Source organism: Pyxicephalus adspersus, chromosome 2 (assembly GCF_032062135.1).
Source record: "Pyxicephalus adspersus chromosome 2, UCB_Pads_2.0, whole genome shotgun sequence".
Lineage (NCBI taxonomy): Eukaryota > Metazoa > Chordata > Amphibia > Anura > Pyxicephalidae > Pyxicephalus > Pyxicephalus adspersus.
The window spans coordinates 93190780-93218125 of record NC_092859.1 but is presented as its reverse complement, the minus strand read 5'-3'; the positions used below and the strand labels follow the sequence as shown (position 1 = coordinate 93218125).

General features: G+C 35.2%; 1 protein-coding gene across 1 annotated transcript in view; it reads left to right on the top strand.

The window, feature by feature from the left end:
- The window catches only part of DOCK4 (dedicator of cytokinesis 4), a 172331-nt gene extending 145280 nt beyond the window's left edge, over positions 1-27051 (top strand). The window contains exons 40-52 of the mRNA XM_072399031.1: positions 954-1120; positions 2912-2998; positions 6403-6579; positions 7907-7990; positions 9553-9672; positions 10041-10162; positions 10801-10921; positions 11719-11800; positions 12047-12156; positions 12986-13058; positions 16741-16854; positions 17830-17891; positions 21271-27051. Of these exons, the coding sequence (XP_072255132.1) occupies positions 954-1120; positions 2912-2998; positions 6403-6579; positions 7907-7990; positions 9553-9672; positions 10041-10162; positions 10801-10921; positions 11719-11800; positions 12047-12156; positions 12986-13058; positions 16741-16854; positions 17830-17891; positions 21271-21693 (1742 nt within the window). The 3' untranslated portion in view covers positions 21694-27051. The remainder of the gene's footprint in view (positions 1-953; positions 1121-2911; positions 2999-6402; positions 6580-7906; positions 7991-9552; positions 9673-10040; positions 10163-10800; positions 10922-11718; positions 11801-12046; positions 12157-12985; positions 13059-16740; positions 16855-17829; positions 17892-21270) is intronic.
- Positions 27052-27346: the final 295 nt, after the last annotated feature.

Here is a 27346-nt window from a genome sequence, read left to right as displayed (position 1 = left end):
CTTTCTACTTTGAAGCTTAAAGGCCGTGCAAGCCACTCTTTCCTTCTCCATATTTATCTTACAATATTAAACATTCAGTTGGAGGGCTTTAACTTCTACCTTGGATGTTGATAGAGATTTCTGCAAACTCAGTTTCAGAAATCCAAAACTCCTTTATAGTAGCTGATAAAGATAAAAATCACATGTCTGTTATATTTGCTTCATTTGGGGGGTTGTTTAAACAACATGTAGAGCCAGTTTCGAGTATTTCTAACTTACAGCTACTTTGATGAATTATTTAACTTGACCACTTCCATCAACATCTTTTTTCACAGTTGATGTTAGTCCTTTGCAACCTTAGGCGAATGATTGCTGGCAGGTATGCTGTAAGCATCTACACTTCCCCATGTTGATTTAGGCATGCAGAGCTAAGAGTCTTAAAGCTAGAATTAGATATTTCTATTCTACGTTGTGCACCCCAAGTCATTTATATACCACATGCAAGTAGGTACTGTCTCTGATAGATCAGTGTACTTCCCCCCTGCAATGCCTTCATATTTCTTTCTCCTCCAAAGGCCGGTACTATTTTCATTCAGGCATAATCCAGCGTTAGCTTCTGCATCTTAGCCTGAAAACTTTCCCCTGGATTACAAAGGCATGTAAATCCTATATACTTTTATGGTTTAGACTCAATGTACATATGCTTACATGGACTTACAAGGTAAATGATAGGTCTAATTTATACATGTGGACATAAAAACTGAAAACTATTTTAATATGCTATAGACGCTAGAGAATGGCACTAGGGAACGCATTTCATCATATGGTATTTCAAAAGCATAGGAAAGTTTACTTTATGTTTACAGTTTGTAATTTTTTCTTTACACATACCTTGGTTCATAAATCAAACAGAAGTGTTATTGAATACCATGTACTCATTGCATCTCCCTTGTTGACCTTAACCTTGAGCCTAGATTTACAGATTTATGCAGTCACACCAATTCCCGAAAGCCAGGAGGTTCTACAAAGAGAAGGCATTCCCGACAACATCAAAAGCTTTTACAAAGTGAATCATATCTGGAGGTTTCGCTATGATAGACCTTTTCACAAAGGCACAAAGGACAAGGAGAATGAATTCAAGGTATGGCACAAGGTTTACTAACCTGTATTAGAAGTGGGCAGTGGAATCTGTGCCATGTAGACAGTGAATTTTTTCAACAGTGCACAAAGTGCACAGGAGGTCGCATTTCCTTCTTTACACATTTCCTATTTCTGCTATTTAACACAACTGAATAGTGTGTTAGCAGAAATGACTACTTTGCATTTGAATATTCCCAGCACAGAGAACGCGAGAGCTTTCAATTACATGTAGATGTTTATCATCCGGATGAAAATGGGGATGTGAATCCCTTGAAAAGACTCTTGTCCTCTGGAGATTTTTCAGAGCTAAAGATAGGTTCCTATTTGACAGGATCACTGCACAGAGCTGTGCATACAATTTAGTTGAAGACACAGCTCCAATTGAGACAATGCAGGTTTTATTTTCAAACATACACATCCCCTTATTTGGAGCAATTTACATTGAAAAAAATGCCATAAACTATTGCAACACCAGGAACAACAAAAAATGTTGTATTTCATTGATGAATTTGCTAGTAAATGTTTAAAGTATTGAAACCATTACTATTGCCCTTTATACACATTTTGTTATGTATAAATGCTAATGCATTACTACATTTTTCATGTAAATATATTTTTTTAAATACACTAGATCTAGATACACTAGATACACTTTTAAATACACTAGATCTTTTTTTAAATACACTAGATACATGGTTCATGCAAAAACCATGGTGGAGCTGTCTCGGTTGGCATTAAGGCCCGTTTCTTCCCACTCTCATATTCCCCTAATAGCCACTAAGTCAGCCCATTAAGTTTAGCTGCTAAAATGTAGAAAATAGGGGTGGTCCAGAGCATGACTGCGTGTAGTAAGAACCTGTGGCCAATTTATAGTAAATGGCAGGTCTACACACTGTACTGGCTGGTAATCAATCTACAACTCTATTACTAAATCCTGGGCAGGTTACTTGATTCCAGACTCAGGTTGTAAGCAGGGTCTCAACTTCTCTCTAAACTGGTATTTGGCTCAACCAGTCCTGTTGGCTAAACCCTACTGCTATTCCTTTAGGTGTCTTTTGCAGGAGACTGTACTTGCTAATGACATTATGGAATTTGTTAAATGATGGAGGTGGAACAATCTAGGGGTGAGATGTAGTGACAACTTGAGAAAAATTGTGCATGAGATCCACAGTCCTCTCTAACTAATTTGGAGGTTCATAGAGGCAATCTGTGTACCAAGAAACTAGTTGTAAAGTATCATTTCTTTTAATCTAGGTAATATATTGCTGCATATGGCACACATTTCATAGCTATACTGAAGACAAAACTCAAAGTGAATGAGAGGTTCCCTCCATACTTTACCACATAGCAAGAGTGCAGAGAGAACAGGGTCAGCACTACATGGGGTAAGGGATATAATGCACAAAATATGGATGGAATTTCATGGCGTAAGCCTCGGGGGAATAAAAGGTGTTGGCAAATAAGTACTGATCTTTCTGTAGCATGACAAGTATCTACCTTCTGATCCTCTAATAGGAAGTTTAGGGTGAGTATGGGAAGTTAAAGCCATATAAGATGACCTCTGTGCTTTACATGACAAAACCTAAGCAGACCCATTTTGTATAGATTATATTGTCATATACTCGACACTGCTAACTATGACACTACTGACTAATAGGTAGATATTTTTACCACCGGAACTACCAAGCTTCACCATATTGAATGAACAGGCATATTTTCTAGTTTTTTTTAGAAGTTTTCAGTATATCATTACATCATCAGCAAATTGACATTAAAATGTTTTTTCTTTTAGAGTCTCTGGGTAGAACGAACAGCTTTGACATTGGTTCAGAGTTTGCCTGGTATATCACGATGGTTTGAAGTTGAAAAACGTGAAGTGGTGAGTACAAATATATTTTATTTCCACATTAAGACATTAATTAATATAACATAACACGACAGATGTCTACAAAGTTAAATGGACTAATATTGAATAAAAATTACAATTCTATAAATTGCATGTGTTTTTAAACATATTTTAACTAACATTATAGGAAAATATATTGGTATTGGGGTGCCCAATAATTCTGCTTCAGAAGACCCTGCAAGTGTTGCAAAAGGGGATTGCTAGTCATGGGTATCTTGAGGTACTCTTCAAAGATAATCCTAAAGTTTATGTAGACAATCTCAGGTGATTATTATCATCAAATTTGGTCAAGTGCATCACCTGTAATTCCCTGCATCATTAAGCATGCTTAATCAGAAACCTTATGTGATTGTGTTGTATGTAATAAAAAATATTTGTTAAAATGGTTTGGCTGACTTTTTTTCATTTTAATCCTTTGTGGGAATAGATAATGAGTAATATTGTCCCCCTGTACTTGCCTGCATGGCAGAAGACAAATATCTTACCCCCCCCCTTACTCAATACTCCCTATTATAAAAGTCATGTGGCCTTTTGAAATGATGCCCGCTCACTCTATTACTGGTATGCCTGAATAAGTGTCTCATTGTAATAAAGGAACAATATATCATTTTGTTCCTGTTCTCTTTCCTGTGTCTGTTAAAAAAAACATTAAATACAGATCTATACCATCCCAACATATTATTTGAAGTTCTTTAAATGTTGCCCTCAAATCTTTATTGAAAGAACCTTTCACATGTTTGCATTGGTACCTGTCCCTCATGGCAGTGCCTTACTCCATGTGCTTTTATGACAGTAGTTTTAGCCTTAATTAGCCTATTAGCCTTAAAATGTCCAGAACTTACTATCAAGATTTTCCTCCAATAGACTTCAGTGGTATTCAACTCACTGATAAACATATCTGACAAACCTCTGTAGAAACAGCTCACCTATTGATTTCCATCAGTTAGAGATCAATGCTTTGATTGCTCCCTAGGTTTCATGTCTCTGCTGCACTGGGGTGTAGGGGTCCAGGAAAACCTTTCTACTGGATTTTCTTTCTCATGAGATTTCATACATAGCCTTCTATATTAGAAGGCTTGGAAGAACTGACTTTTGTTTTAAATTCATCAAAATCAATGAAGCTCTGTAGAACTCTTTTGCTATTTGGGAAATACAGGTAGAACTGTTCTGAAAAATGTGAATCATTTCTCTGAAGAACGTGAGGTCATATTTATTTGGTACATTACCAAATTAGACTTTTTAAAAAATGTTAAATACATTTTTTAGTGAATGTGAATTTTTTTTTCCTTTACCTTGCTATATACCAGCAGACCATGATTCTTATACAACTGATAAGTTGTGCTCAAGCAGCAAGAGATCTGGAAATATCGTGACCAGCACATATACATATATTACCAGCACATATTACCACTTACCACCATAAGTGATTTTTTTAAAATTACCTACAAAACCGCTTTTCTTTTGCCAAACTTTTGGGCCTTCTTGCCTACAATCTTGTTCTTTCAGGCCAGTATTTTGAACCACATGACCATATATCTAAATTAAAAACTTTGGAGAAGTTGTATTTATATGGTATTTGCTAGTTAGACTGTTATGCGTACCTTACCAAACGCATGATTTGCCCTTTCCCCTATCAGCCGCAATGGTCTTCATCTTCAGTACAAGATGACAAAATGTGGAGCTCTTTTTCAATCAGTTAAAACATAGCTCCCCCTCCCCAGGTTTTCAAGATTTTTCATCTTCGGCATGTTTTCTCAGCTGAAAAACAAAAACCCAGTGTCTGTGGCCTTAACTTGCAGGTCAGGCTTGTGAAAGTACACTGTGAGGCTTGCTCTTGTTTCCCTTTCTTTGAATGCTATGTATGTAATGGCTGTTGGTAAACCTTCCAGTGCCAGCTGCAGGGGAAATTTGTGTTTCTTAAAAGCGACATTCTATTGAATTACAACATATATATATGAAAAACAACAGCTTCTTTGTAGTGATGATCTCGCTGAAGCAAACAAATGTTTCCTTATGTATTTAAGAGATGCTGCAAGATGCTATAAATTGGTATTGCTTTTACTTGATAAAATAAACTAGACATATAGACATTTAGGAAATTGAAATTGTTATATTATCATATTTTTTGCACTCAGGTAATGAACATTCATTTCCCAACATACAGATAAAATTCAGAATTAAAGTCTTTAAAGTATTAATAATTAAAAAAAACACTAATGCATTCAGTAATAATTTTATAAACAAAAAGCATTTGGCAAAGCCATTCACTAACGGGTAAAATCAGCTCTGCAGAATCAGATATAGAGGGGAGCAAATCATAAGCAGGAAGCCAGCACAGATTATTAAGTGAGAAGAGAGGCAACTAGGACACATCTTTTAAGCTGGTCATCTGATAGGTGCAAAAGGGATTTTTCTTCCTAAATCAATGGAACCTAAGAAATTCCTAAAAGCAATGGAAATCCTCTTCTTGAAGGTGTTGTAAAAGACATTGTGGAGCTATAACATATTCTCGCCCATGCATTTATTATATAATTTTGTTGTAGGCCAGATTTTGGGATGTCTAAGAATCTGCAGCATGTCCTACGGAGCTCGGTGCAGATAGTCTGACATATACTTCAGGATAAATGATTTGCAGGTGTTCTGACTTGGGTTCCAAAATTTAAACGACTTTGCCTTAGTGACCAGTAGTAACACTCTGACGGGCTATTGAAGAGCAGTCCTAGTGTTGGTGCTCAGTTGTAAAATAGTTTTCATTTTATCAGCTGCTTCTGGGCATATATAAATGTAATGATGGCATGAAAAAATATCTGGGGCACATACAAATACACCCTAGAAATTAGGTGCTGCTCGAGAAGTCTTTTTGGGATTCAATTACTCTCTCCTATGTTTGTGTAATGGAAAAGAGCATTCTCCCAATGTCAGTACCAAGCATCTCAGTAGGGCCCAGACATGCAGCACCTTCTCTGTTAAGTGTATACTTGCATGTACGCGGTAAGGACATCTGAGCCAAAACTGTAGGGCATTCTAAACAAAAAACTTTTACTTGCATTTCCAAGTAATAGGTGGAGAGACATAAGAAGCTTAAAGCTCACAACAGGCCTTTGCACCTAGTCACTGGTGATATTTATTCAAAATATCTATACTTTGAGTTAGATTATTGCACAAAGCAGGACACTATCACTATTCACTATCCTTGTGAATTTATTTATCTTAGATAAGGCATTTAGGTAATCAAGTTGGCAAACAGCACCATTAAAATGCTTTTTCCACCTAATCCTTTATTATATTGTTGACTTTTCATTTTATTTCCTGTTTTAAGGACTTTAAAATGTTTTATCAGATCAGTATTGGATTAATGCTTCCACATAAAATTTTAGGTGGAGATGAGTCCCCTTGAAAATGCCATTGAAGTCTTGGAAAACAAGAACCAACAGCTGCGAACTTTGATTAGTCAGTGTCAGACGCGGCAGATGCAGAACATTAACCCGCTGACAATGTGTCTGAATGGAGTTATTGATGCTGCAGTTAATGGAGGAGTTTCTAGGTATCAAGAGGTAAGTCTAGGTAAAATCGTCTGACTTTGATGCAGCACTGTAATACAGATTGCTCATGTTTTGCATTTACAGATTTATGCAAAGGAAACCTTTTCTCATGTAAATATTTTTTTTTATATTCGCCTATTACATTTCCCCTCACAGAATATATTTTTTCTTAAAAAAAGGAAAAGTGCATAATGTAATGTTTAGTATTTTCTTTATCTAAAAAAAAACAAAAAAAAACTCACACCTCCCTGTGGAAATTACATGGTGTCTGTAAATATACTAGAAAAGTTTAGGTGGTAATAGGTCTTATGTCAGATGTGTAGATATGAAAATCTTCTAATACCTACAACAGAACAAATTTTGAAAGCAAAGGCTAACACCTCCTTTCCCCCTCACTTTTTTGGCTGTCAGCAGAGTGGCAGCCAATCTTATGACTGCAAACGTCTAAAGCAATAGACGTTACAAGTTGTTGTAAGAGGATGTTGCTGTAATTTTCAATCAGTTTTTGTGATTTCAGTTACTGCAAACCTGGACTAGACATTCTAAATGATCCCAGTAAGAGATGATACTGTCCTCCTCTAGCTTGCACAGCTAATCTAAACCGAAATGTGGTTTTTGTTCCTTTAAACTAAATTAAAAAAAATGTATTTCTTTAAGTTAACATCATGCTGTAAACTTCCAAATAGCTGTCTCAATCCTGTCCCTTCTTCTTGACTTATTTCATATTGGATTACAAAAACATAAAAAGGTTAGGAAGACTTTATTACAACAGTTAAAACACCAAATTAACTACTTGGGCTGATATCAGAATGGGTTACCTCTAAGAAAACTTTCAAGAAATTAATGCTAATTGTATCCTCTATATCTGCCAACATTAGAGAAGGAAAAAAAGGTCTCAATTTTTGAAGTGTCGGATTTTTTTTAAATATTCTTACCTTCAATACTACAGAAAATTGTTTCCACATATTTTTACAAATTGGTATTTACTTAAAACAATTTGAAATGTTTCTCCCAAAACAATAAAGAAAAAAGCACCAGGAATTTGACAGCCTGGAGACTTTGTTCTAGTGGTTTGAAGACTTGCTATTCTTCTAATGAAAACCTTATAAACTGTAGAAGTATCCTAAATAAATTAAATAATTCTAATAATGCTAATTCAAAATGTGCAGTTGTTAACATAATCCATAAATTTCAAAATAAATACTACTAGAAAAAACAGACATGCTAATATGTACAGTATAACAAACCAAGTCTTGAATCTTGAATTAAACCATTTCTTGAATTTATTTAATAAATTATGATTACACCTGGTATATATGTTTTTTTTGTTTTCATTAAGGCATTCTTTGTGAAGGAGTACATCTTCAACCACCCTGAGGATGGAGAGAAGATCTCACGCCTGAGAGAACTAATGCTTGAACAGGTAAGTTTGCTGTGTGCCCACCCCTGCTCCCCATGTCAATCTTATTTGTGTTTTCCATTTATGATTTCTGAGACTTGCTAAATAAATAAACCTTTAAAAAAAAACATCAAATGTGTGTTCTGTTTACCAACTTAACCATTATGCTAATCAATCCTAATTATCATTAATTCTCCCTTTAGCTATTATTTTTTGGCAATTATTTCTAATTTTTAACAATTTATATTTAAGCCTTTTGCCTAATTTGTTCTTTTAGTATTGCATCTCTAAAATGTGTAAAATGACTTGATTATATTTAAAATATTTTGCATTTCATTGCACCACAATTGTAATTTTGGTGCCATTAAAAATAGGCCTAATAGAAAAATTTGTTTACCTATGGTAACACTATTAAAAAATATATAATACAATTTTTTTTATAGTTTGCATGAAAAAAGGAATGTAGAGTGCTCCTACAACCTATACTGGGTTCCCATTGTAACTTTTTAAGGGGCCCCTTTCATTACTGCTGCACCTTGTGTATAGGAACAAGAAACGGAACAAGTCTAATTACAGCACAAAATTCTGTTCTGTGTTAAAGTGATAGAACTTCTATCAAGTCTTTATTGCTGTGGGGTCCCCAGTGCACAGACTTTAGGACAGGGAATAATGAAAAATCAGTCTAGTGTGTACACATAATGTAATCTCAGTTATAGGAACAGGAATTAGGTAAAAATTTCACATCGTCACAGACACCAATAAAAAATTACCCTTTACTATTTACAGTAGTTTTTTTTTTATACTGGAGTTGTGCTGAAAGAATACAAAAAATCGTTTTCAAAGCATTAGTGCAGTTTAGATTAGTGGTGTTACCAGCAATACAGCTGGTACTAATAGTATCATAAACCATGTTTGCACTAATGTATCAGTTAGCGATGGGGTACTGCATGTACCTGAAAGACAGGTATGCTCCTACATGCAACCTTATCTGGTTATGATTTATGTAAGCTATTTCACTAAGCCTTCAAAGAAACTCCAAATTAAGGAAAATACTGTTATTTTTGTGTATTGTAAAGTACATCTAAAGACTCCTGTGTGACAGTCTAAGCAGATCCCAGATTAGGTTCTTATGTGATGCAAAAACCACCAAAAGAAAAAAGAAACTTCACCTACTACCCCTAAGTATGCCAATGACCCCTTTATTTGTTACTTATCTCCCTTCTAACTGCTGATAGTAGTGGGAGTAGTAGTTTCAGCAACAAAGGCAGTGCTGCCAACCAGAACGGCAATTAAAAGTGCTGCCTAGGGTAGCAGTGACAATTCTAATATAAACGCTTAGTCTAAGTATGCACAGACTATATGAAAATGTCAACACTGCTCAGAAGCAGTGCAGCAGCACCTTAACACGGGACGCTGCATGGACTGGCTAAATCAACCTAGCAAGGGAACAAAGGATAAACTCTAATATCATTAAAATACTGTATTACATGCTTTTTGGGGACGTCATTCTTCTAATAAACCTTTTCATAACTGATGTATCCATTGCAAACAATTAATGAAGTATACTTTTCACTGGCTCTTTTTAGGCTCAGATTTTAGAGTTTGGTTTAGCAGTTCATGAGAAATTTGTGCCTCAGGATATGAGACCTTTACACAAAAAGATGGTGGATCAGTTCTTTGTTCTCAAGTCAAGCCTGGGAATACAGGTATGCAGACCAGTATGTGTTCCTTTTTTTACATAAGTCAGACATGGCATGCATGTGGGATATAAAATGATGCGTTAAACAGAATACTAAGCAACACTGACATCTTTTGGTTATTATGTTTAATTACATCTTACTTTGATTAAAACCGTGTTCTGCTCAGCTGTACAGTGAAGCCTCATGTTTTCTACAGTTGCTTTGTGTAGCAACAGAATTTTCATACCAATGTAGTACAGATCCCTTTGTTGCTCTGTACTCAATTATTATTCTTATGCAGTTTAGGTTAATTTAGTTTTGAAAGTTTAATTTAGAATGTTAGAAATTATGTCTTTCCATTTTGTCCTGCTAATGTCCTTTTGTTAACCTATTAGGATTTCTCTGCCTGTGTACCACCCAGTCCTGTCAGTTTCGCTAATGGAAGCCCTTGCATACCTAGAAACTCTGCACCTGCCATCATGGGTCCAGAGGCTGTACGCGTGGTCCCTAGACGGAGGTAAAATTCACATAGTGTGCAATGAGCTTGTATTGTGAAGAAAAATATTTAAAAATCTAACAAGTCCCAGTATACAGTGTTTTAGAGAACACCACTCAATTGAGAATTCAGTGTCATGTGAGATTTGATAATATAATTTAACTTATTCATTGGGCATTAAATACCTTCCTATCAACATTTTTCTGTGTGCGATACTACAAAAAAACCATTGAAAGAAAATTGTGGTGCAACTATGTATCTGTTTATTATATATATATATATATATATATATATATATATATATATATAATGTGTGTGTGTGTGTATATATACATATATACACACACACACACACAATACTCTACATACACTCTCGAAAATATTTTGTTGGTGGAACCAATACTTCCTTGGCTCCTAAATCTGACCAAACGGCTTCTTAATGATACATTGCTTTAAACTAGTATACTATAGTGTATTATGACTTGTTATGAAATGTTTATTGGATTCTAAAGGTGTTTGTTTTTATCAATAAAGGGTAAGACCCTTTACTGGGACTTCATCATCTAGTATTACAGTATACATCCGGTATTGAAGCACTGAGCATCACTGAAACTTCTCATCATTTATTTCTTCTGTTTCTTTTTCTTTTGTTGAATTAGTCCTTTAAGTTATCCAGCTGTAAATAGATACTCTTCATCATCGCTCTCATCACAAGCATCAGCAGAAGTTAGCAATTTAACAGGACAGTCTGAAAGTTCTGATGAAGTCTTTCACATGCAGGTAGGTAAATGTTTTATTTGGCAGTGGGGTGGATGTTGCTTTGTTAAACATTTTTGTATGCTTTATTGTATACTAGTTGCGATATTTTTTTAAAATATGTAAATCAAAAGTAATAGATAAAAGTTTACAGCTTGCCGCAGTTATAAGTATATTGTATCTTTATTTTTGATAATAGGCAGTCACTATGGGTAAATGATTTGCTACAAAATCTCTCATGGCAGTGCAGTGCATTTTGTTTCTGAAGAGGAATGTTTGCTTTAAGCTAGCAGATTAAGCACTATGTGAGAATTTTGGATTTTTACTTACTGATAAACTACAAAAGGCTGGCCTGTTAAGGATAATCTTATCCTTTAGAATTGAGTTTATTCCTCCTAATGGTGTCTAGCTTTTTAGTCTTATTTTTTTTTTTTTTTGTAAAAACTTTTTTGGTGGTAGTTTTATTTTAATAGGTAATCAGATCACCCCTTTGATAAACTGGTTGGATATGCATTAGAAAGGCGATGATGAACAGGCAAGTTTGTTGAAATGTAGGATACCCAACAGATAGTTTCTCTTTATGTGACCCAATCTTAGCATGTTTCAATTTCAATTTCTTGACAGATTCCCTTTATTTGTACCAACATGTAATATTATAGACACTTTATGGCTCCAGTCTATCATTTCTAAAGCTTACAGTACATTTGTATTTTATGTTAAGGCACACTAGACCACCCAGACATCAGTACAACCTGGCAATATTTTAGCTAGGTACTAGAACCTAATTAATTTTTTATCCCCAATTGTATTGTGTATTTCAGCCTAGTCCCTCTACCTCAAGTCTGAGTTCTACACATTCTGCCTCCCCAAATGTTACAAGTTCTGCTCCATCAAGTGCAAGAGGTACTGTATGTGTCACATATTTTACAAACACCTTACTAATGTCATTTGGTTTTGTTCACACAAATGTCGCTATTTTGATGCCATTCACTGACATTTAGGTCTCTTTATACTGTATTATAGTAGATTACCATGATCCATGTAAACTACCAAAGGCTTGCATACGGAACACATATATGAAGAAAACTCTACACAAATATAGTTTTATTTTATCTATATTGTTTTGATGGCTATGTCTTCTGTTTTTAGCTTCCCCACTGTTATCTGACAAACACAAGCATTCCAGAGAAAATACTTGCCTGTCCCCAAGAGAGAGACCCTGCAGTGCCATATTTCCAATCCCTGCTGAACCACCCCAGGTAGCAAGCTTTCAAGTAACTGACAATGTGAATTTTAAGAGATAAAACCAGGTTGAAATTGTTGTCTTATATAGGATACTTTGTAGTTTTAATATATGCTAATAATTGGCAAACGGCTTAAAATAGCAGATATCACATTTATTCTCAAAAAAACCACTTTATTAGTTAAAATAGAATGTATGCATTATGAAAAACATCGTCTATTACTGTATAGGTCATATTTAATGTGTGGGAGAATACTTCAATTTGCTTTAAGTAGAAGGTAATTAATTCTGATACATCAATGCTCTGGTCCTAGTATGTAGTAAATCTTTGTATAATTATCCACCAGTAGATTTATATAATGCTATCCTAGTTTACATTATTTAAAGGATGTTGCTTGGTAACCTGAAACTGAGAGCACATAAAGCTAAGAAATGTATTTTAATCATTAAAATTACAGAGCTAGAACTGTACACTGATATTCTGTTCTTCAACACCATTTCATAAAAATACATATGTCTGCTTTACAGAAATACAAGGCATTTAAGTCTAATATCGTGTTACATCTTTTTTTCTTAATGATGTTGTTGTCTCTCAAAATGTATACAAAGATTTGTGTTTTAATGATTCATAGACTGGAAAATAAGCCCATTTCGTACAGTGAAGTATAGTATAAAAACATCACGATCTGATTTTAAACTTAAAAGAAAACAACCTGGTATTAGTTTATTTTGAGTTACCGACCAAAAACTGATATATGTCACTGCTGTTGCCAAACAAATGTCATTATAGAAAGGATACTTTTACGTGTGCTAACTCTGTTACTTCTCTTGTTTAATCTTTCTAGAGAGTTTTATTTAATCACATTGGAGAAAACACCTTGCCTCGGAGTGACCCAAATCTTTCTGCTCCAGATAAAGGTATGTTAACCAGAGCCGAATTGAGATTAAACAGGGTTCTAGACAGAATCGTAATTTCATCCTCCCCAGGTTTTCAATTTTTTACAATGCTTGTATAACTGACACACTGGCCCTGGTTTATAAAAGCTTTCCAAAGCTGGAGAGAATACACTTTCAGAAGTGAAGCTGGGTGATCCAGAAAACATTAAATGGATTGTTACAAATCATTTGCTATTTGCTAGCAAATGTTTTGAATCCTGGATCTAGTTCCATTCCAGGTTTGCGGGATCACCCAGCTTCAATGATGAAAGTGTAATCTCTCCAGCTTTGGAGAGCTTTCATAAATCAGGGTCACTGGGTCAAAGTGTCAGCAATTTAAATCTATAAAAAAAAATGTGTGGGACTGTGTGAGGACATTAGAGTATAAAAAATCTAGTGCAGAGACTAGATAGGGTTTCGATGGGTGTTCTCATTACAGCAATAGAGAATACACTGCAGACATATTTTGCTAACCATATCAATGTGCCATTACTAACTAGAAAGAGTTTAACTGCTGCTAACTTACTTATGACCTTAGTGTCATATCCTCTATAGTCTGAGTAGACTATACTGGCAGATTTTAAAAGACCTTAATTACCAATAGTCCAAGTGATTGCTGTACAAGATCTTTACAAGGGTGGTAGCGCCTGGCCTTAGGCTTTTTGCCTAGGTTGCCTTTCAAGTTATCCTGCTCTGATGTTCACATTCATAATCACAAATCAAATCCTCAGCACTCTGTATAAATTATATTGTAGCAAAAAAAGTAGTCAAAAATGATAAGTGGAATATGCCAACTGTTTCTTTCAAACCTCTGAGTGTAATGCTACCCAAAGATGGTTGATATTTTTTATCACACAACTTTGATGTGTATAGATGACTGTAGACGTTTTCAGTCAACAAACCCAAGGTTAGGAGTACTTCACAAATGGTGGTTTGCAAGTTTGTTTTTTAAATTAACTTTCCCAAAGTTAACAGGTGCTTTAGGTGTCTATTGAACAAACAGGTATGCTGGTAAAAAATATGAGTACAAGTCTGCTTGAGAGCAGCCAAAACATTTTAAATCAACGAATATGTTATCTGATGTCTTTGACAAAGTGTTGTTTTATTTAACTTAAAGTAGCCTTTAACTCAAAAACTAAGGATTTGCTATGTTATGGTGAACATTTAGAAATGTTAACTGTACCCTGAAAAATGTATCTATTGAAAAGGTATAGGACACTTCCTGGTATGTGAGGGTGCCTAGACACTCCTGCCATGTAGCTTCATATCTGTACATCTGCAGTGTGAGATTAAAGGCAATGCTGGCCATGATTTCTTGTATCAGGAGTTTGGAGTGAGATATCACTGTTGTAGTGTTCACTGAAAGCTTTGGGATGAGAAGGCAAATCCTGCCTAGATGGCTACAGCCACACAGAAACACTGTATAGATTATAATCAGCTCTTTGCCCCCTTCCTTTATGGGCACAACTTCTAGAGTTCAATTTCTTCCTAAGAGTAAGTATGTATTAGAAAGCTGGTGCTGGCTCCAACGTGGAAAAAAAAAGTACACAAATACAATGTCATGGTTATAGATGTAGATATTTGAAGCTGGATTTGTTTGGGTATAAGCACCTTTAGCCTTCATGTATTTAAAATTGTACATAAATTGTCATTTGGGTCCCTTCCCTGCATGTAATTAGAAAAGACCTATGTGAGCCTTGTGAATAAGATAGATTGAAGTCATTATTTTAGCACAAAATTATCTTAATTGCTAATCATTAAAGCTTGTAATTCAAGTTCTGAATAAAGAAACTGACATAAGATAAAGAGCAGTCAGTGTATTTGAACCAGGCGTTGATATTCCTTGAGGTAAATCATGTTTAATTGGACACTTTGATGCATATGTTTTAGTTAATACTAAAATATATTAATTGCCTGCTTGTACAACTTTGCCCTCAGTTATGAATTAGGATTAAGAGATTGCATTTACTAGCAAGCATCATACATTTTATTTTCACAAGGATGGTGTAAAATTCTAGTGATCATGTAGACATTCTTTTTAGTAATTTAAAGTTGTATAAAGAGTTATGTGATCATCCTTCTCACCAGTTTCTTGTTGAAGACCAATGTTGATCAATTTAGGTATTCAAGCAAGATTTCATTTTGATTCACTTTATTGGGGGAAAGGGTCTACTGCCTGATTTAATATACTCTTAAAGGAATCCTATGCTGTAAGAAATATGGACACTGCTAATTCTTCCTTCTTTCTAAAAGTGCGATTTGCCTGTCACTGTTTTGAGTCACCATGGCATGACCAAAAGAGCACTCTAAAACCCTAAGAAGGTTTCATATGTCGATGGGGTTGTTGGGTTTCACTGAAAAACCATACTTTATGTGGTGTAGATTTCAAATGACTACCAATTAGTCCAGGAACGGCTGGCCTAGAAATACTAGTCTATGAGTTGACATAATGATGCTAAAGGAGTCTCCAGGAAACCCAAACATTGCACCCTGGGATCCTCAGGCAACTCCTACTACAGTTGATTGCAGTCAAAGTGCATGTATTTACAATCACACATTACATTGTAAATTTGTATGGGAGGTATGCCAGGGAAATAAAACATTCCTGTCCAAGAAGAACATTAGAAGATGTATGTATGTAGTTTGCTGTTCAACAGCATATTGACAAAGACCAAGCCTTCTGGAACAATGCGCCATACAATGATAGATACAGGACAAAGTTGCTTGGCCACAGTAACAGTGGGAAGCTTGCAGTCATGGCATCTACGATACGAACCATTGTATCAAAGTGTGCCTGAACTGTGTGCCTGTACTGAAAATGTACACTTACCTTAGGTTTGTTGCTGAAAGCCAAATTTAAACTAAAATTGGCACTTCCAGCATGCTAATAATTTGAAGCATGCTGACCAATCCCCTGGGGAATTGCTTGAAACAAAGAAATAAAGAGTTATATAGGCTGACCTATTTATAGCCCAGCTTTATAATCTTTTAAAATGTTGCAGGTTGAATAATTTTACAATGTTGAAGAAAAAGCAACAATTTTTGTAATGTCACTTAGTCAGTGTCAGACACCGGTGAGCAGTTATTCACAATGCTTTTAGAAAGGTATTTTTTGCAAGATGGAACAATACCAGCTTCTGAGGCCAGGGGAGGACTTACTATGTCAGCAGTACACAATTTAGATTATCTATATTTGGATTAAATAAATCATTAAATAGAAAAAAAAATCCTTATATTATTCAAGTATATTACCTGTCTGTAGGCATTGTTCAAATGAAGAGCTAAATATGGTGTATTGTAATATATTCAATGATTTTCATGTGGTGTACATACATTTTCACATGGCTCTATGTCATATTGTAAATTGCCCAGTATTCCTGATGTCATCACAACATTTATGACTAACATTAGGCATATGTTTGTTTACAGACATAGTAACTAGAGGCTACATACTGCAGCAATGTCAGGAAGTAACCTACAAAGCCACAGTTTATGTAGTCATAACATGTACTACCTTCCTGCCAAAACTTTTAAAACATTTCTTCGTAATGAGATGTGAAGGGCTCCTGTCTTGTTCTGTTTAAAAAAAAACATTCAGGTCTGACTTTCAAAATCCACAGTGAAATTCAAGGTTGTTTGTGTCAACTCTGCTTTTATTTTACAGCAGTGAATACAACCCCAAGCAGTTGGAGCCTGGACAGCGGAAAGGAAGCCAAAAACATGTCAGAGAGTGGAAGGCTTATTACTCCTCCTGTACCACCTAGGCCTACTCAGGCTGGTACGTCTGATTTGTATAAAGGACTCAGCATTCAGGTTTATTCAATTCAATTCCAAAGTAACTTCATGCTCTGTGGTTTTATCTGCTTTTGTTTAGGAAATGTAATTGAGGTAAAGCTGACAATTAGACATTTATCGCCTATGACCAAACGAAATGTTTCATAGCACCATAAAAAAGAAACATTTACAAATACTCTGCAGCACATCCCTGCATTATAAATGTGTACTTTAGAGTACTTTTAAACTAAAAAGTGAGGCTACTTCAAATGTTGCACCCATAGTGCGCAATATCCTATGTCTATGAATTTGGCTAAGACCATCAATGTTGTAAAGGAAACGCCTACTGAAAGACTACTAAGGCATCCATTGCTGGTCTCCGCTTCTGCAAATGGTAAATAAATGGCTGGTATACTGCTTCACGTGTGCTGTATTACTCTTTGAGACAATAACTTGCAGAAGGAGGCAGATAAAGCTCTGATTTCCAAGCTGCATGCTTCTTTCAGGTCATTGATTCAGAAACTATTCGGGCTAGAATTATAGGTAGAACAATAAAAACTAGCATTTTGCAAATGTTTCTCTCAGTAAAGGATTCCTTTAAAGGGTTTGTACCAAGAATAATCTTATTTTTCATGTCATAATTTTTGTTGATTTTATTGGCATGAGTTATACTTCAAACTGATATAATGGTAGTCTTTGGAGTGCTGGTATTTATGTACGTCTCCACAAGAGTATTGCAAATCATTAGGATTCTTGCATTGTAATTGAAGGAAAAGTTGTGTTTGGCTTGAATCTTTCTGTGCTTGTTCCTTGAATATTTATTGCGAGTTTCTCTCCTTTTCTTATGGTAGGATTTGTTTTACATTATTTAGAGTACATGCCAAGATCCTGACAACAGAATTTTATATAAAACCAATAATGTGTTCACATTACTAAATATTTTACTGCAAATTTTTCCTCTCTCTCATTTAAATTTTAGCTTCTCCAGCTAGACATGTGGCTGCAATATCTCCTTCTCTGATGGGAAGGTCACCAGTAAAGGTAAATCATTAGTGTGTTTGGTAATGTAGAGATGCATGTACAATAAAACCTGGAGTGAAAGAAATCAGGGTGGCTGCTATGGCTGATTTCCCCACTGGCTGTCTCTACCTTCAATTACTTAGTACTGAGTCACTTACCAAAAATGCAGAGTAAGTGAGATCAGAACTGATCTACATGCTTGGATTTGTTCAGTGTCTTGGATATTGGAATAGTAATTGGATTAGCATGATTTCTAGACAAACGCCATTTTCATGAGAGCAAGGCATTGGCATTTGTTGCATGTTTGTTATAGAAATATGTCTCAAAAGTATGGAGGTGAGTCACATGCCACTAGCATTTTTAGAAATCTGCAGTGGTAGCCTTCTTATTTATCACATGACAGATGTACCATAAGATATATTTTACATTTATAAATGCAGATCAATGGTAATTATTTTCTAAATGCAGGGAATATTATGCCGTGCTGTATACAAAACAGGTTAAACAAAGCTCCTGGTGATGCCCCCACTGAGGGCTTTGTGAGCTTGTTAGTCCAGTAAATCTGCAGTTTTAAACAGGAAGTTTACCACAATTCTTATTTAAAGATAGAAATGCCCTACATAAATGCTGTTGTACAAGTGGGATGAAATTACTGATACTCTTTTAAAATAGTTAGTTTCTTGGCTAGCTCTGGCATTAATACCTTCTGCACTGTTTACCCAGAGCTGGAGTATACAGCAAGTGTAATGGTAGAGACGTCTGGTGTTCTGGTTCTAGGTTTTGTGGCCCAGTGTATGTAACCTGTTAGATGAAGAGTGCAGACATGAACTAGCCTGCTTGTTCCTCTCAGTACGGTTTTTCTTTATGATGCCTGACAGTGACCCAATTGTTTCCAATGCTAGTCTTTGGGGACCAGGGGTGGATTATGTTTTTTGTTGCAGCACATGCAACAAACTAGAATCTGATGAATCCAGTAGAGGGCATACTTACTCTATGAATGGCTTATTTAAATCTATATTTGATCCTGGCACTGAAAAGCGATGCTGTTTTTCTAAAGGAGTAACAACACGATTAAACAAATCTGCTCTACATTCATTTTAACAAAAAAGGCTGGTCACCTATTTCTGTCTTATATGGAAACAGGATTTTTAGGGCTGGCAATATTCATAGAACCATAACAATGATATTCTTTGCTGCTGCTGACAGAAATAGACAGCCCCATTGAATGGGATAAATAGCTTGAAATAAAATGCCAGTTTGATTTGTTCTGGAAATTAATATTATCAGCATGAGTACTGATGGTGCTGCAGTCAATTTACACTATGAGAACTGAAAATGTCAATTTGTAGCTGCAACTTTCCCTAAATGTGACTAAATATTATCTATTCTGCTGCTAGGTACTGATGGCAAAACTCAAAGATTACTTACACCTCCAAAGCTCCTAGTTATTATTTTTAGGAACGCTTACAAAGTGCAAAAGATAATGCATTGGCACTTGTTAATCTCTAATACTTAATTTTATTATGGCTGGTGTCACTAAGTGCTCCAGATTGAGGTTTGGGTGTAATCAACTGTATGACATTTTTACCATCTCATTCTTTTCTTTGCAGTGCAGGGAAAGACCCTGTTACTGGGTCTAACTGCAGGAAGCCAGTAGTAGGCAATCTATATGTAGCATTAAAAGTTGCATGACATGTAGAAGAGCATGCATGTGATAAGGTATGCCTGTTCAGTCCCAACTGAATAAACAGTAAAAAGAGGGTAGGCTCCTTAGGTGAAAGTGCTGCCCTGGGCAGCCTTTTCCTTAGGCATGTTTGCTCTAACTGGCACTACTTTCTTAGAGCAGTCTCTGCCTTTGGTAAACTAAATCAGAGCAGTCAATCCACAGTTGTCAAGGACAAGCTATTCATTTTGTAGTCTTTCCTATTTCCGACATGATAATTTCTTCATCACATAGTAGGTCAGAGAGACTTACACATGACGTGAATCATATGCTCAAGACAGTCTGTAAAGCCTATTCTGCCTAAGTTAGAACAGCAGGACCAGCTACTCAAAATGTAGTGTATTTAAGGCTAGTTTCTCTCAATGGGAATGACTCTTGGTTCAATGACAAAAAAAGTAAAAAAAAATCCAGCAATAGCATCAACAAACAAAACAAATTTTTGTCTTCTGAATTCATTTTGTAAGATAGTTGTATTTCTTGCCAGTATTGTCCACTTCCTATAACAGGCACTTACAGGGCTTGGCTCACACAATAATTAGCTTTTATTTATATGACACAACCCTTTTTTTTCAAAAGCAATAAACTGTTGTAGTAACTGATGAAAAAGTGTTAGTTGAATTTAGGCTTTAATATGGTTGTTCTACCAGTCATGTCATGTTGACAATTTCTCTCCAAAATGATCAACCTAATCACCCTATTACAGAAAGTAGAAAAATATGGAGCTACTGATTAATTTAATAAAACTATGTTAAAGTTGAAAAATGTTAATCTTGCGCATAGTTTCCAAACTTTAAATGATAGCTGCTCTTTTAAAGGGTATCTTTCCCATTTGTCCTTTGCCCAGACCCAAAAAAGCCAATATCCCCCGCCACAGATGCATACTTGCTGAGATCCAGTGGTTAAGGTGCTTCTGTGTATATCCAGGGCAGTCCTGGTGACGCCTCCATCGTACTTACCTGAGAACACAGTTCCTTAGAAGCCTATAGGACTGTAATGTTTGGGCGTAACCAGCACACTGCTAGATGTGAACAAATGAACCATGGCCAGTGGATCTTGATAAGCATCCTGATGGACTTTGTGGAGGAGGAGGGTGTTAAAGAACTGTGACTTGTCATTTTAGTGGCTTTGGTATGAAGGCTTAAAGCACAGTTGTTGAGTTAGGTGATCTGGTGCTTTCAATCTCACTTTAATTTAAGCCATGTTTGTCTGATTGTTTTTTTCTTAGCTAGATTTACACTTTTACTTTTTTTTGCTTTTGCTTTGAAATAAATGGCAACCCATCAAATTGTATGTCAACACACTTCACATGAATGCCAACTCCTCCGTGATGTGTTATATGGAGTGTATTACAACGTACATCAACATTTTGATATGTTTGTAATAATTTCAATAGAAATGCTTGTAGGCTTTGGACAGGTTTATTTTTTACCATTCTTAAGCTGTGCAGCTACAGTTGTTAGGTAAGTATAACATTTAGAGGATTTTCACATTATATTGATTTGTTTGGCTTTCATTGCTTATGATCCAGTTACAATTTGTTTTCTTACATTGTTATAGTCATGGTGCTTGTTGACCTGTATTGTCATACCCTAAGGAACGTATTACCTCACATAACCGCTTCTCCCAAAATTGGTAGTGACAAATGGTGTTTATTAATCTCTGTTGCTCACCTTACAGGGCTCGATGCAGTCCTTTACTCCATCTCCTGTGGACTGCCATCCATCAAGCATAATGTCTAATTCTCCAGTGCTGTCAGGAAGCTGCAGTAGTGGCATTTCTTCTTTAAGTCGTTGCAGCATTTCTGAGATGTCAGGTTTTGAAAGTCAGATCTTTGATCAAACAGTAACTACTTCCAGTTATGGTATATCGGAGGAGCCAACTAGAAAAGAGAACAAGACTCCACCCCCTTACAGCGTGTATGAACGAACTTTGAGGAGACCTGTCCCTGTACCTCAGTGTCTTTCCATACCTGCCCCTATTGATCCTCCAGCTTTACCACCCAAACCAGGCCCAGTACGTCCAACAAGCCTGGAAAATGGCAAAAGGACTGATCCGCTGCCACGGCCAAGGCCTTTTCCACGGAAAGTGTCACAGTTGTAACACAATTACTATTTCTTTTTGCTGTGAATAAACTGTCTTTGTCTTTTTTTTTTTTTTGCTAGAAAAAAATAACTTCTAGAAGTCCTTTGTTGAGACAGCTGCAGAATGGGTATATACACTTAATGAAAGTGTGGGCACTTTAATTGTTTACTATTTGTTTCCCTTAATTAAGGAAGTAAAGCTTTTTGTTTTTTTTTCTTATTGTTTTGCACAATATTATAGTGGTAATAATTCAGGATTAACTTGACAAAAAGGCACTTTTTGGTCAGATAGAAACAGAAAAGCACATACAACCTGTTAATAAGCGCCGTTTCTGTATTACAAAGTCATGAAATATCATGTTGATTTATAACTGGGTTCTTTCTTTATTGTTTTTTTTATAAATATATATATATATATTAAGCTTTTATTTGAAGAGTAGATTTGTTTTTTTTAATTTAAGAAGATACTTAATGTTTTAACTTTTAAGTCAGCCATCAATTCCATATTTGTTATATATGCTAACTTTAATTCTATATTATAGGTTTTATTTTAATGTCCCAATTAATATATTGCTTTTCTGTTTGTTTTTATAAACATTGCATTCTGTCTTTCATTTTTCCTAAATTAATAAGGGATTTTAACTTGTATATGTATTATGTATATAGTTTTCTGATCAGTTGCGATAATTTATCTTCCATATTTTGTGAATTTTGTATATGCAGAGAAAATGTTTTTGCTTTATTAACATGAGGGATGAGGTCTAATAATTGCATGCATCAAGAGGCGATCCATTGGTCAGAGCAGGAAAAGCACATTTCTAATGAATGCATGTTTCAATGCTGCCGTCATTTCATTTTACACAATGCCCATTTGTCTTTGTTTTAGTAAATACGACTTTTAAGTTGCTTTAGTTGTTTGGTAATGCAAATTATTCTCTCATATGTTTGTTTAGCTTTATATTTTAAATGATTGAAGTTAATCCTTTGTTTTAAACAATGGGCTAGATTTAGATGAATCAAGAATGACACTTCCCAGTTTGCCACTTATTTTTAGCTATGATTTTATGGATTTCCTAAACCAGCAATGTCTATCCCCTCTGACACATACAGGCCAATATCTTGTGGCAAACAAAGCGCCTGATTTATTAAAACTCACCAAGGCTGGACAGGATACACTTTCATGTATGGTCATTTGCTTTTTGTTAACAAATGCTTTCAATCCTGCACCAGATCTTTTCCAGATTTGCTGGATCACCCAGCTTTACTGATGAAAGTGTATCCTCTCCAGCCTTGGAGAGCTTTAATAAATCAGGCCCAAAGACATTAACCACAGAATGCAAATGCAGAATGCAAAATCTTTTGGACAGCATTCCTATAAAAAAAAATTGACTTTGCCATTTAAAGCTTTAGTTTGAAAGGATAGCAGATTTCTCACTATCATATTTACAAGACTTTTTTTTTAGATTTGAATGTACTTTTAAACTGAAAATTTGCTTTGTTAAAAAGAGATACCTTGACAGATTTTGCATTTTACGTGAATTGTAAAATATTTAAACATTTTCTATACATCAGTAGTTTTTTATCTGTTGTGTTTACCACAGCATGGATAAAGCTTCTGAGTCTTTTTTTGTTGTTGCACCTTTTCAGGAAAGTAATGCAGTGGGTATGGTGATACAGAACAGGGGCTGTTTAAGTGGTTGCCTAAATTTGACCATAAACATTAATGGGTTTATTTAAAAAATTTGGAAATCCCTAATGCACACTGCAACAACATAAAGCTGCCATTCAGAATTTACCAGCCAGGACAGTATAGGATATATCCCAAGCTGACCCACCACAATCCACTTCACTTCACATAAAATTAGGTGAATTATGTGCAGATAACATTGACTGTATAGCATATTCACATTTCCAATAACAATTTTATATAATCATAATACTATTTCACCTGCCAAGGAATTGGTCATTCTGTTTAGTCAACCAAGAGGTTCACACATCCCTTGAACTCCACCAGCCCAGGAAAGGGACACCAATATTTTCTGTTTAAGCGTTGCCACTCCTTGTGTCTAGGAAAATAATTGGCCTCATTCTTGTTTATTGAACAGCAACACAGAAAATTGACATAGCTTGAACATAAATACTAGTCTAATTGCAATAGTCTACAATTGGCTAGCTCTTAAGTCGGGCTCAGAGGGGATATTTAGTTTGGCTTATTAGTTTTTGGAAAGTAAAAGCATAAATAGGTATGTCAAGTGTATTTTGTATCTGTTGCCTGGAGTTCAACTTTAAACAACAGCGATAAACCACCTGAGTGTACTATCCCCGTGTATTAGTTTGAAGGCTACCTGTAATATTGTTTCTATTCACTATATAACATTAGAATTTGTTCTAAATTTTGACCCATTGTTACAAGTGCCTTGCATTCAATCCCTTTTTGCAGCCCTGTCATACATACACTATGACTTTTATATGTTTTCTATGGAAGCACCGTGGTAGTCACAATATACTAAATCCAGATATGGTGTCATTTCCTATTGACTGCCCTAAGCAATATAAAAAAATCTTCTATGTTTTAACTTTTACCACTCAATGAGTTTTACCTGCTGTCGTAGTACAGTATAAACAAGGCCTGATGTCTCGGGGCATTGGCACAGTAATATATTTGCAATACATATGGTATACAACACACTGTATAAATCACATTTTAACTGCTTGATCTCTGACTTTGTCTACTGTAGGTTGTGGATCAACCACAAGATTACATTACTTTATTGCCAAAATGAAAACATAATCACAAATGATCACAATATATACAATTAAATGTTACCAAGAATTAAGTCTACTAAGATTTCTTAAATAACATACATAATTGAACTGATGTGGAAAATACAACATGTGGAAACTGCAGAAAAGATTTACTGATCGCAAGATTAATAATTTTTTAATGTAGGATTAGTTTTCACTCTATTTTTCTATAGGTTGGTAGTGGTAAAACAAGGTGGACATGATTTATTCTACCCAGAGAACTTTATTTCTCTGCAGTTTATATTTTTTGGTAAGCGTTGGAGCTGTTAGATTGAGTGCTTTGTAATAATGTGTCAGGTATTCTTAGCAATGCAACAATAACCCACCCAGGGTAAGACTTGTTTTTTTCGAAGCAATAATATTTAAACATGTACGTTTGGATAAAATATTGTTTAATACGTTGATATTAAACAATAAAAAGAAATGCAGTCACTCATCTGATAAATTCTTTATTTTTACCCTTTACACATTCTTTATAGTCATTACTAACTGAAACAGTAGTTGTCTACTGAACATCATTTACACAATCTTCTACTAGGCATCAGTGACACAACTGATCCTGGACAACTACTTACTGAACTATTATCTAGCAGACACTGTATTATTGAATCTAGCTTTAGCTTAGACTGTAGCTATTATTTTGTTTGTGCTAAAGCTGCTTGGGAAGTTTTAATCTCTTGCTTTTGTGGTCCATAACTACTTGTTTACAGTCACATTAGCAGCACATTGATTTCAGAGTTCTGCAAATGAGGTGAATGTCAAGAAGCAGTTTTACCTCTGAGTAGCTGGAGATTTAAATCCCTCACATTAACCTTAGTCCTAGGGTGCATGATTTTGCTAAAAGATTTGTGTGAAAGTGGGTGCTTATATACAGTCTTTGCATTAGTGTCAAATAATCTCTTTAGTCTTCTTCTTTGCTGCTTTGGGGAAAGTAGTATGAGGAAAATACCAGGGGAACCTATTGATTTTTATGTGCACAAGATATTGTAAAAGTAAGTAGTTATATACCCGGTGTCTTCTCATTGGCCACTATCCAAACTACTTTGAGATGGTTACATCTGCATTTTGTACACTGAACTTTCTTTAATTGGCATCACAAATTGTTAACATTTATTACAATTCATAACATTTGTCATAACGATCCACCATTTGTCCCAACATAATAACATTAAAAACCAGCATAAAAAATAAAAAAATGAAGGGGTCAGCAAAGTGGTATGATATAAGCGGATCACCTTTATGCACCCCCAACCTGTGGCCATTTTAAGAGTAGGATGTTGAGCCACGGCGCTCAACAAATTTAAGCATTTTGTCCAGTGTAAGTGGTGCACAGCATCTAATTTATTGCAGACTTCAATGCTGGTATATTTTCCTCACATTCCTTTAAAGTGCAGCCCATTGCTTTCTATATGGTCGTGTATAGGGCCTTAGGAGAGTTTTAGATTGCACTTTTAGATTCAGTTTGTGTTTTGTCCCACTGTCATTTTTCCCTAGAAATATGGGTATAGTATATTTTTACTGTTTCAGTGAATTACTTTTATGTCCTTAGCAGACAGACATGCCACCTGTTCCAGCACACAATTTTACATTTCCATCAAGAACAAAGCACCTTACACAATTGCTTTCATTGTTCTTATGTCTTGATGTTTGTGGCATTTCACAGAATATGCATTTATACCATCCTGTCCAATCAATAAAATAAACTATTTTCCTGTTTTTAGCTGGAAAGCTGATTTTTTCGGTAAAGTGTGTATATTGCATTTACAACCTGTCTGATTGAAAGAGATTGACCGCTTTTTTTAATATATTTTCCCAAGAAAATTGCTAGCAGGTGATGACATTTTTCTATAGTAAAAGTTGAAGTATTTTTGTACATAACTGGTTAACTTTAGTAAGATATTCCACTGAAAAACAAATGAACGGGCTTGCATATGCAGTACGATTGTGATAATATGCCAAATACTTTATGTATTAAACACTATTTGTACATACATGCTTTTTAAATAATAATTCAGCCATATTGACTACAGTTTTGAATGTCAGAAGAAAATATATGGTAAAAAATATTTATGTTTTAGTAAAGAAAACAGACTCTACTTAAAGAATGATAGTAATGTTAGCTTTGTACTGGGCATTTTTGCAGTTTAAAATTTTTAGAATTGGTTGTGGCTTTTGGACTATAAAATACAGTGTTGTGTTTTTAACCTATTTTATGAGATGAGAGGCAAGAAGAATTATGTTTGTATGTATATGTTTGCATATACGTAAACTTGTATAAAGATGCATTGCCTTCAGATCAGTTTGCCATTATAACATAACAGGCTTTTCTGAGTTATCTGTGTAGATTAGTTGGTTTGTTGTACAGTGTTTGACCTTGGTAAAAAAAAGCAGTGTTTTTCTTTTCTGCAGTCATTTTCTATTCTGGGCAACCAGCAGAATTGTTCAATTTAATATATGCGTGTATTACTGGCCTCATTCATGCAAGATAACTATTATGATGATCTTTTTATCAGATGTTCATATTAGTTGGTGCAACAATGGAACAAAGTGAAATAAAGTTACTTGATTAATATTTACCTTGTTGTCTCTTTTGTCCAACAAACTGTTCACACTGAGAAGTATAGAATCTTCATTTGCTGACATGTTTGTTAAGTTTGGGCTCCAGGGCTTTAATGGATGTGAATGATTTTAATATTGAACTTGACTTGAGTAAGTATTGACCTCAAACAAGCATGTAAATATCAGGGGTAGAACGGCTTATTATGCACACACATTTTTACATGCAAAAACTCACTAAAAAGAGCAACAAGTGGAGCATGCATCATCAATAAAAGATTCCATTTTTGTCATGACAAAGTTGAAAGAAA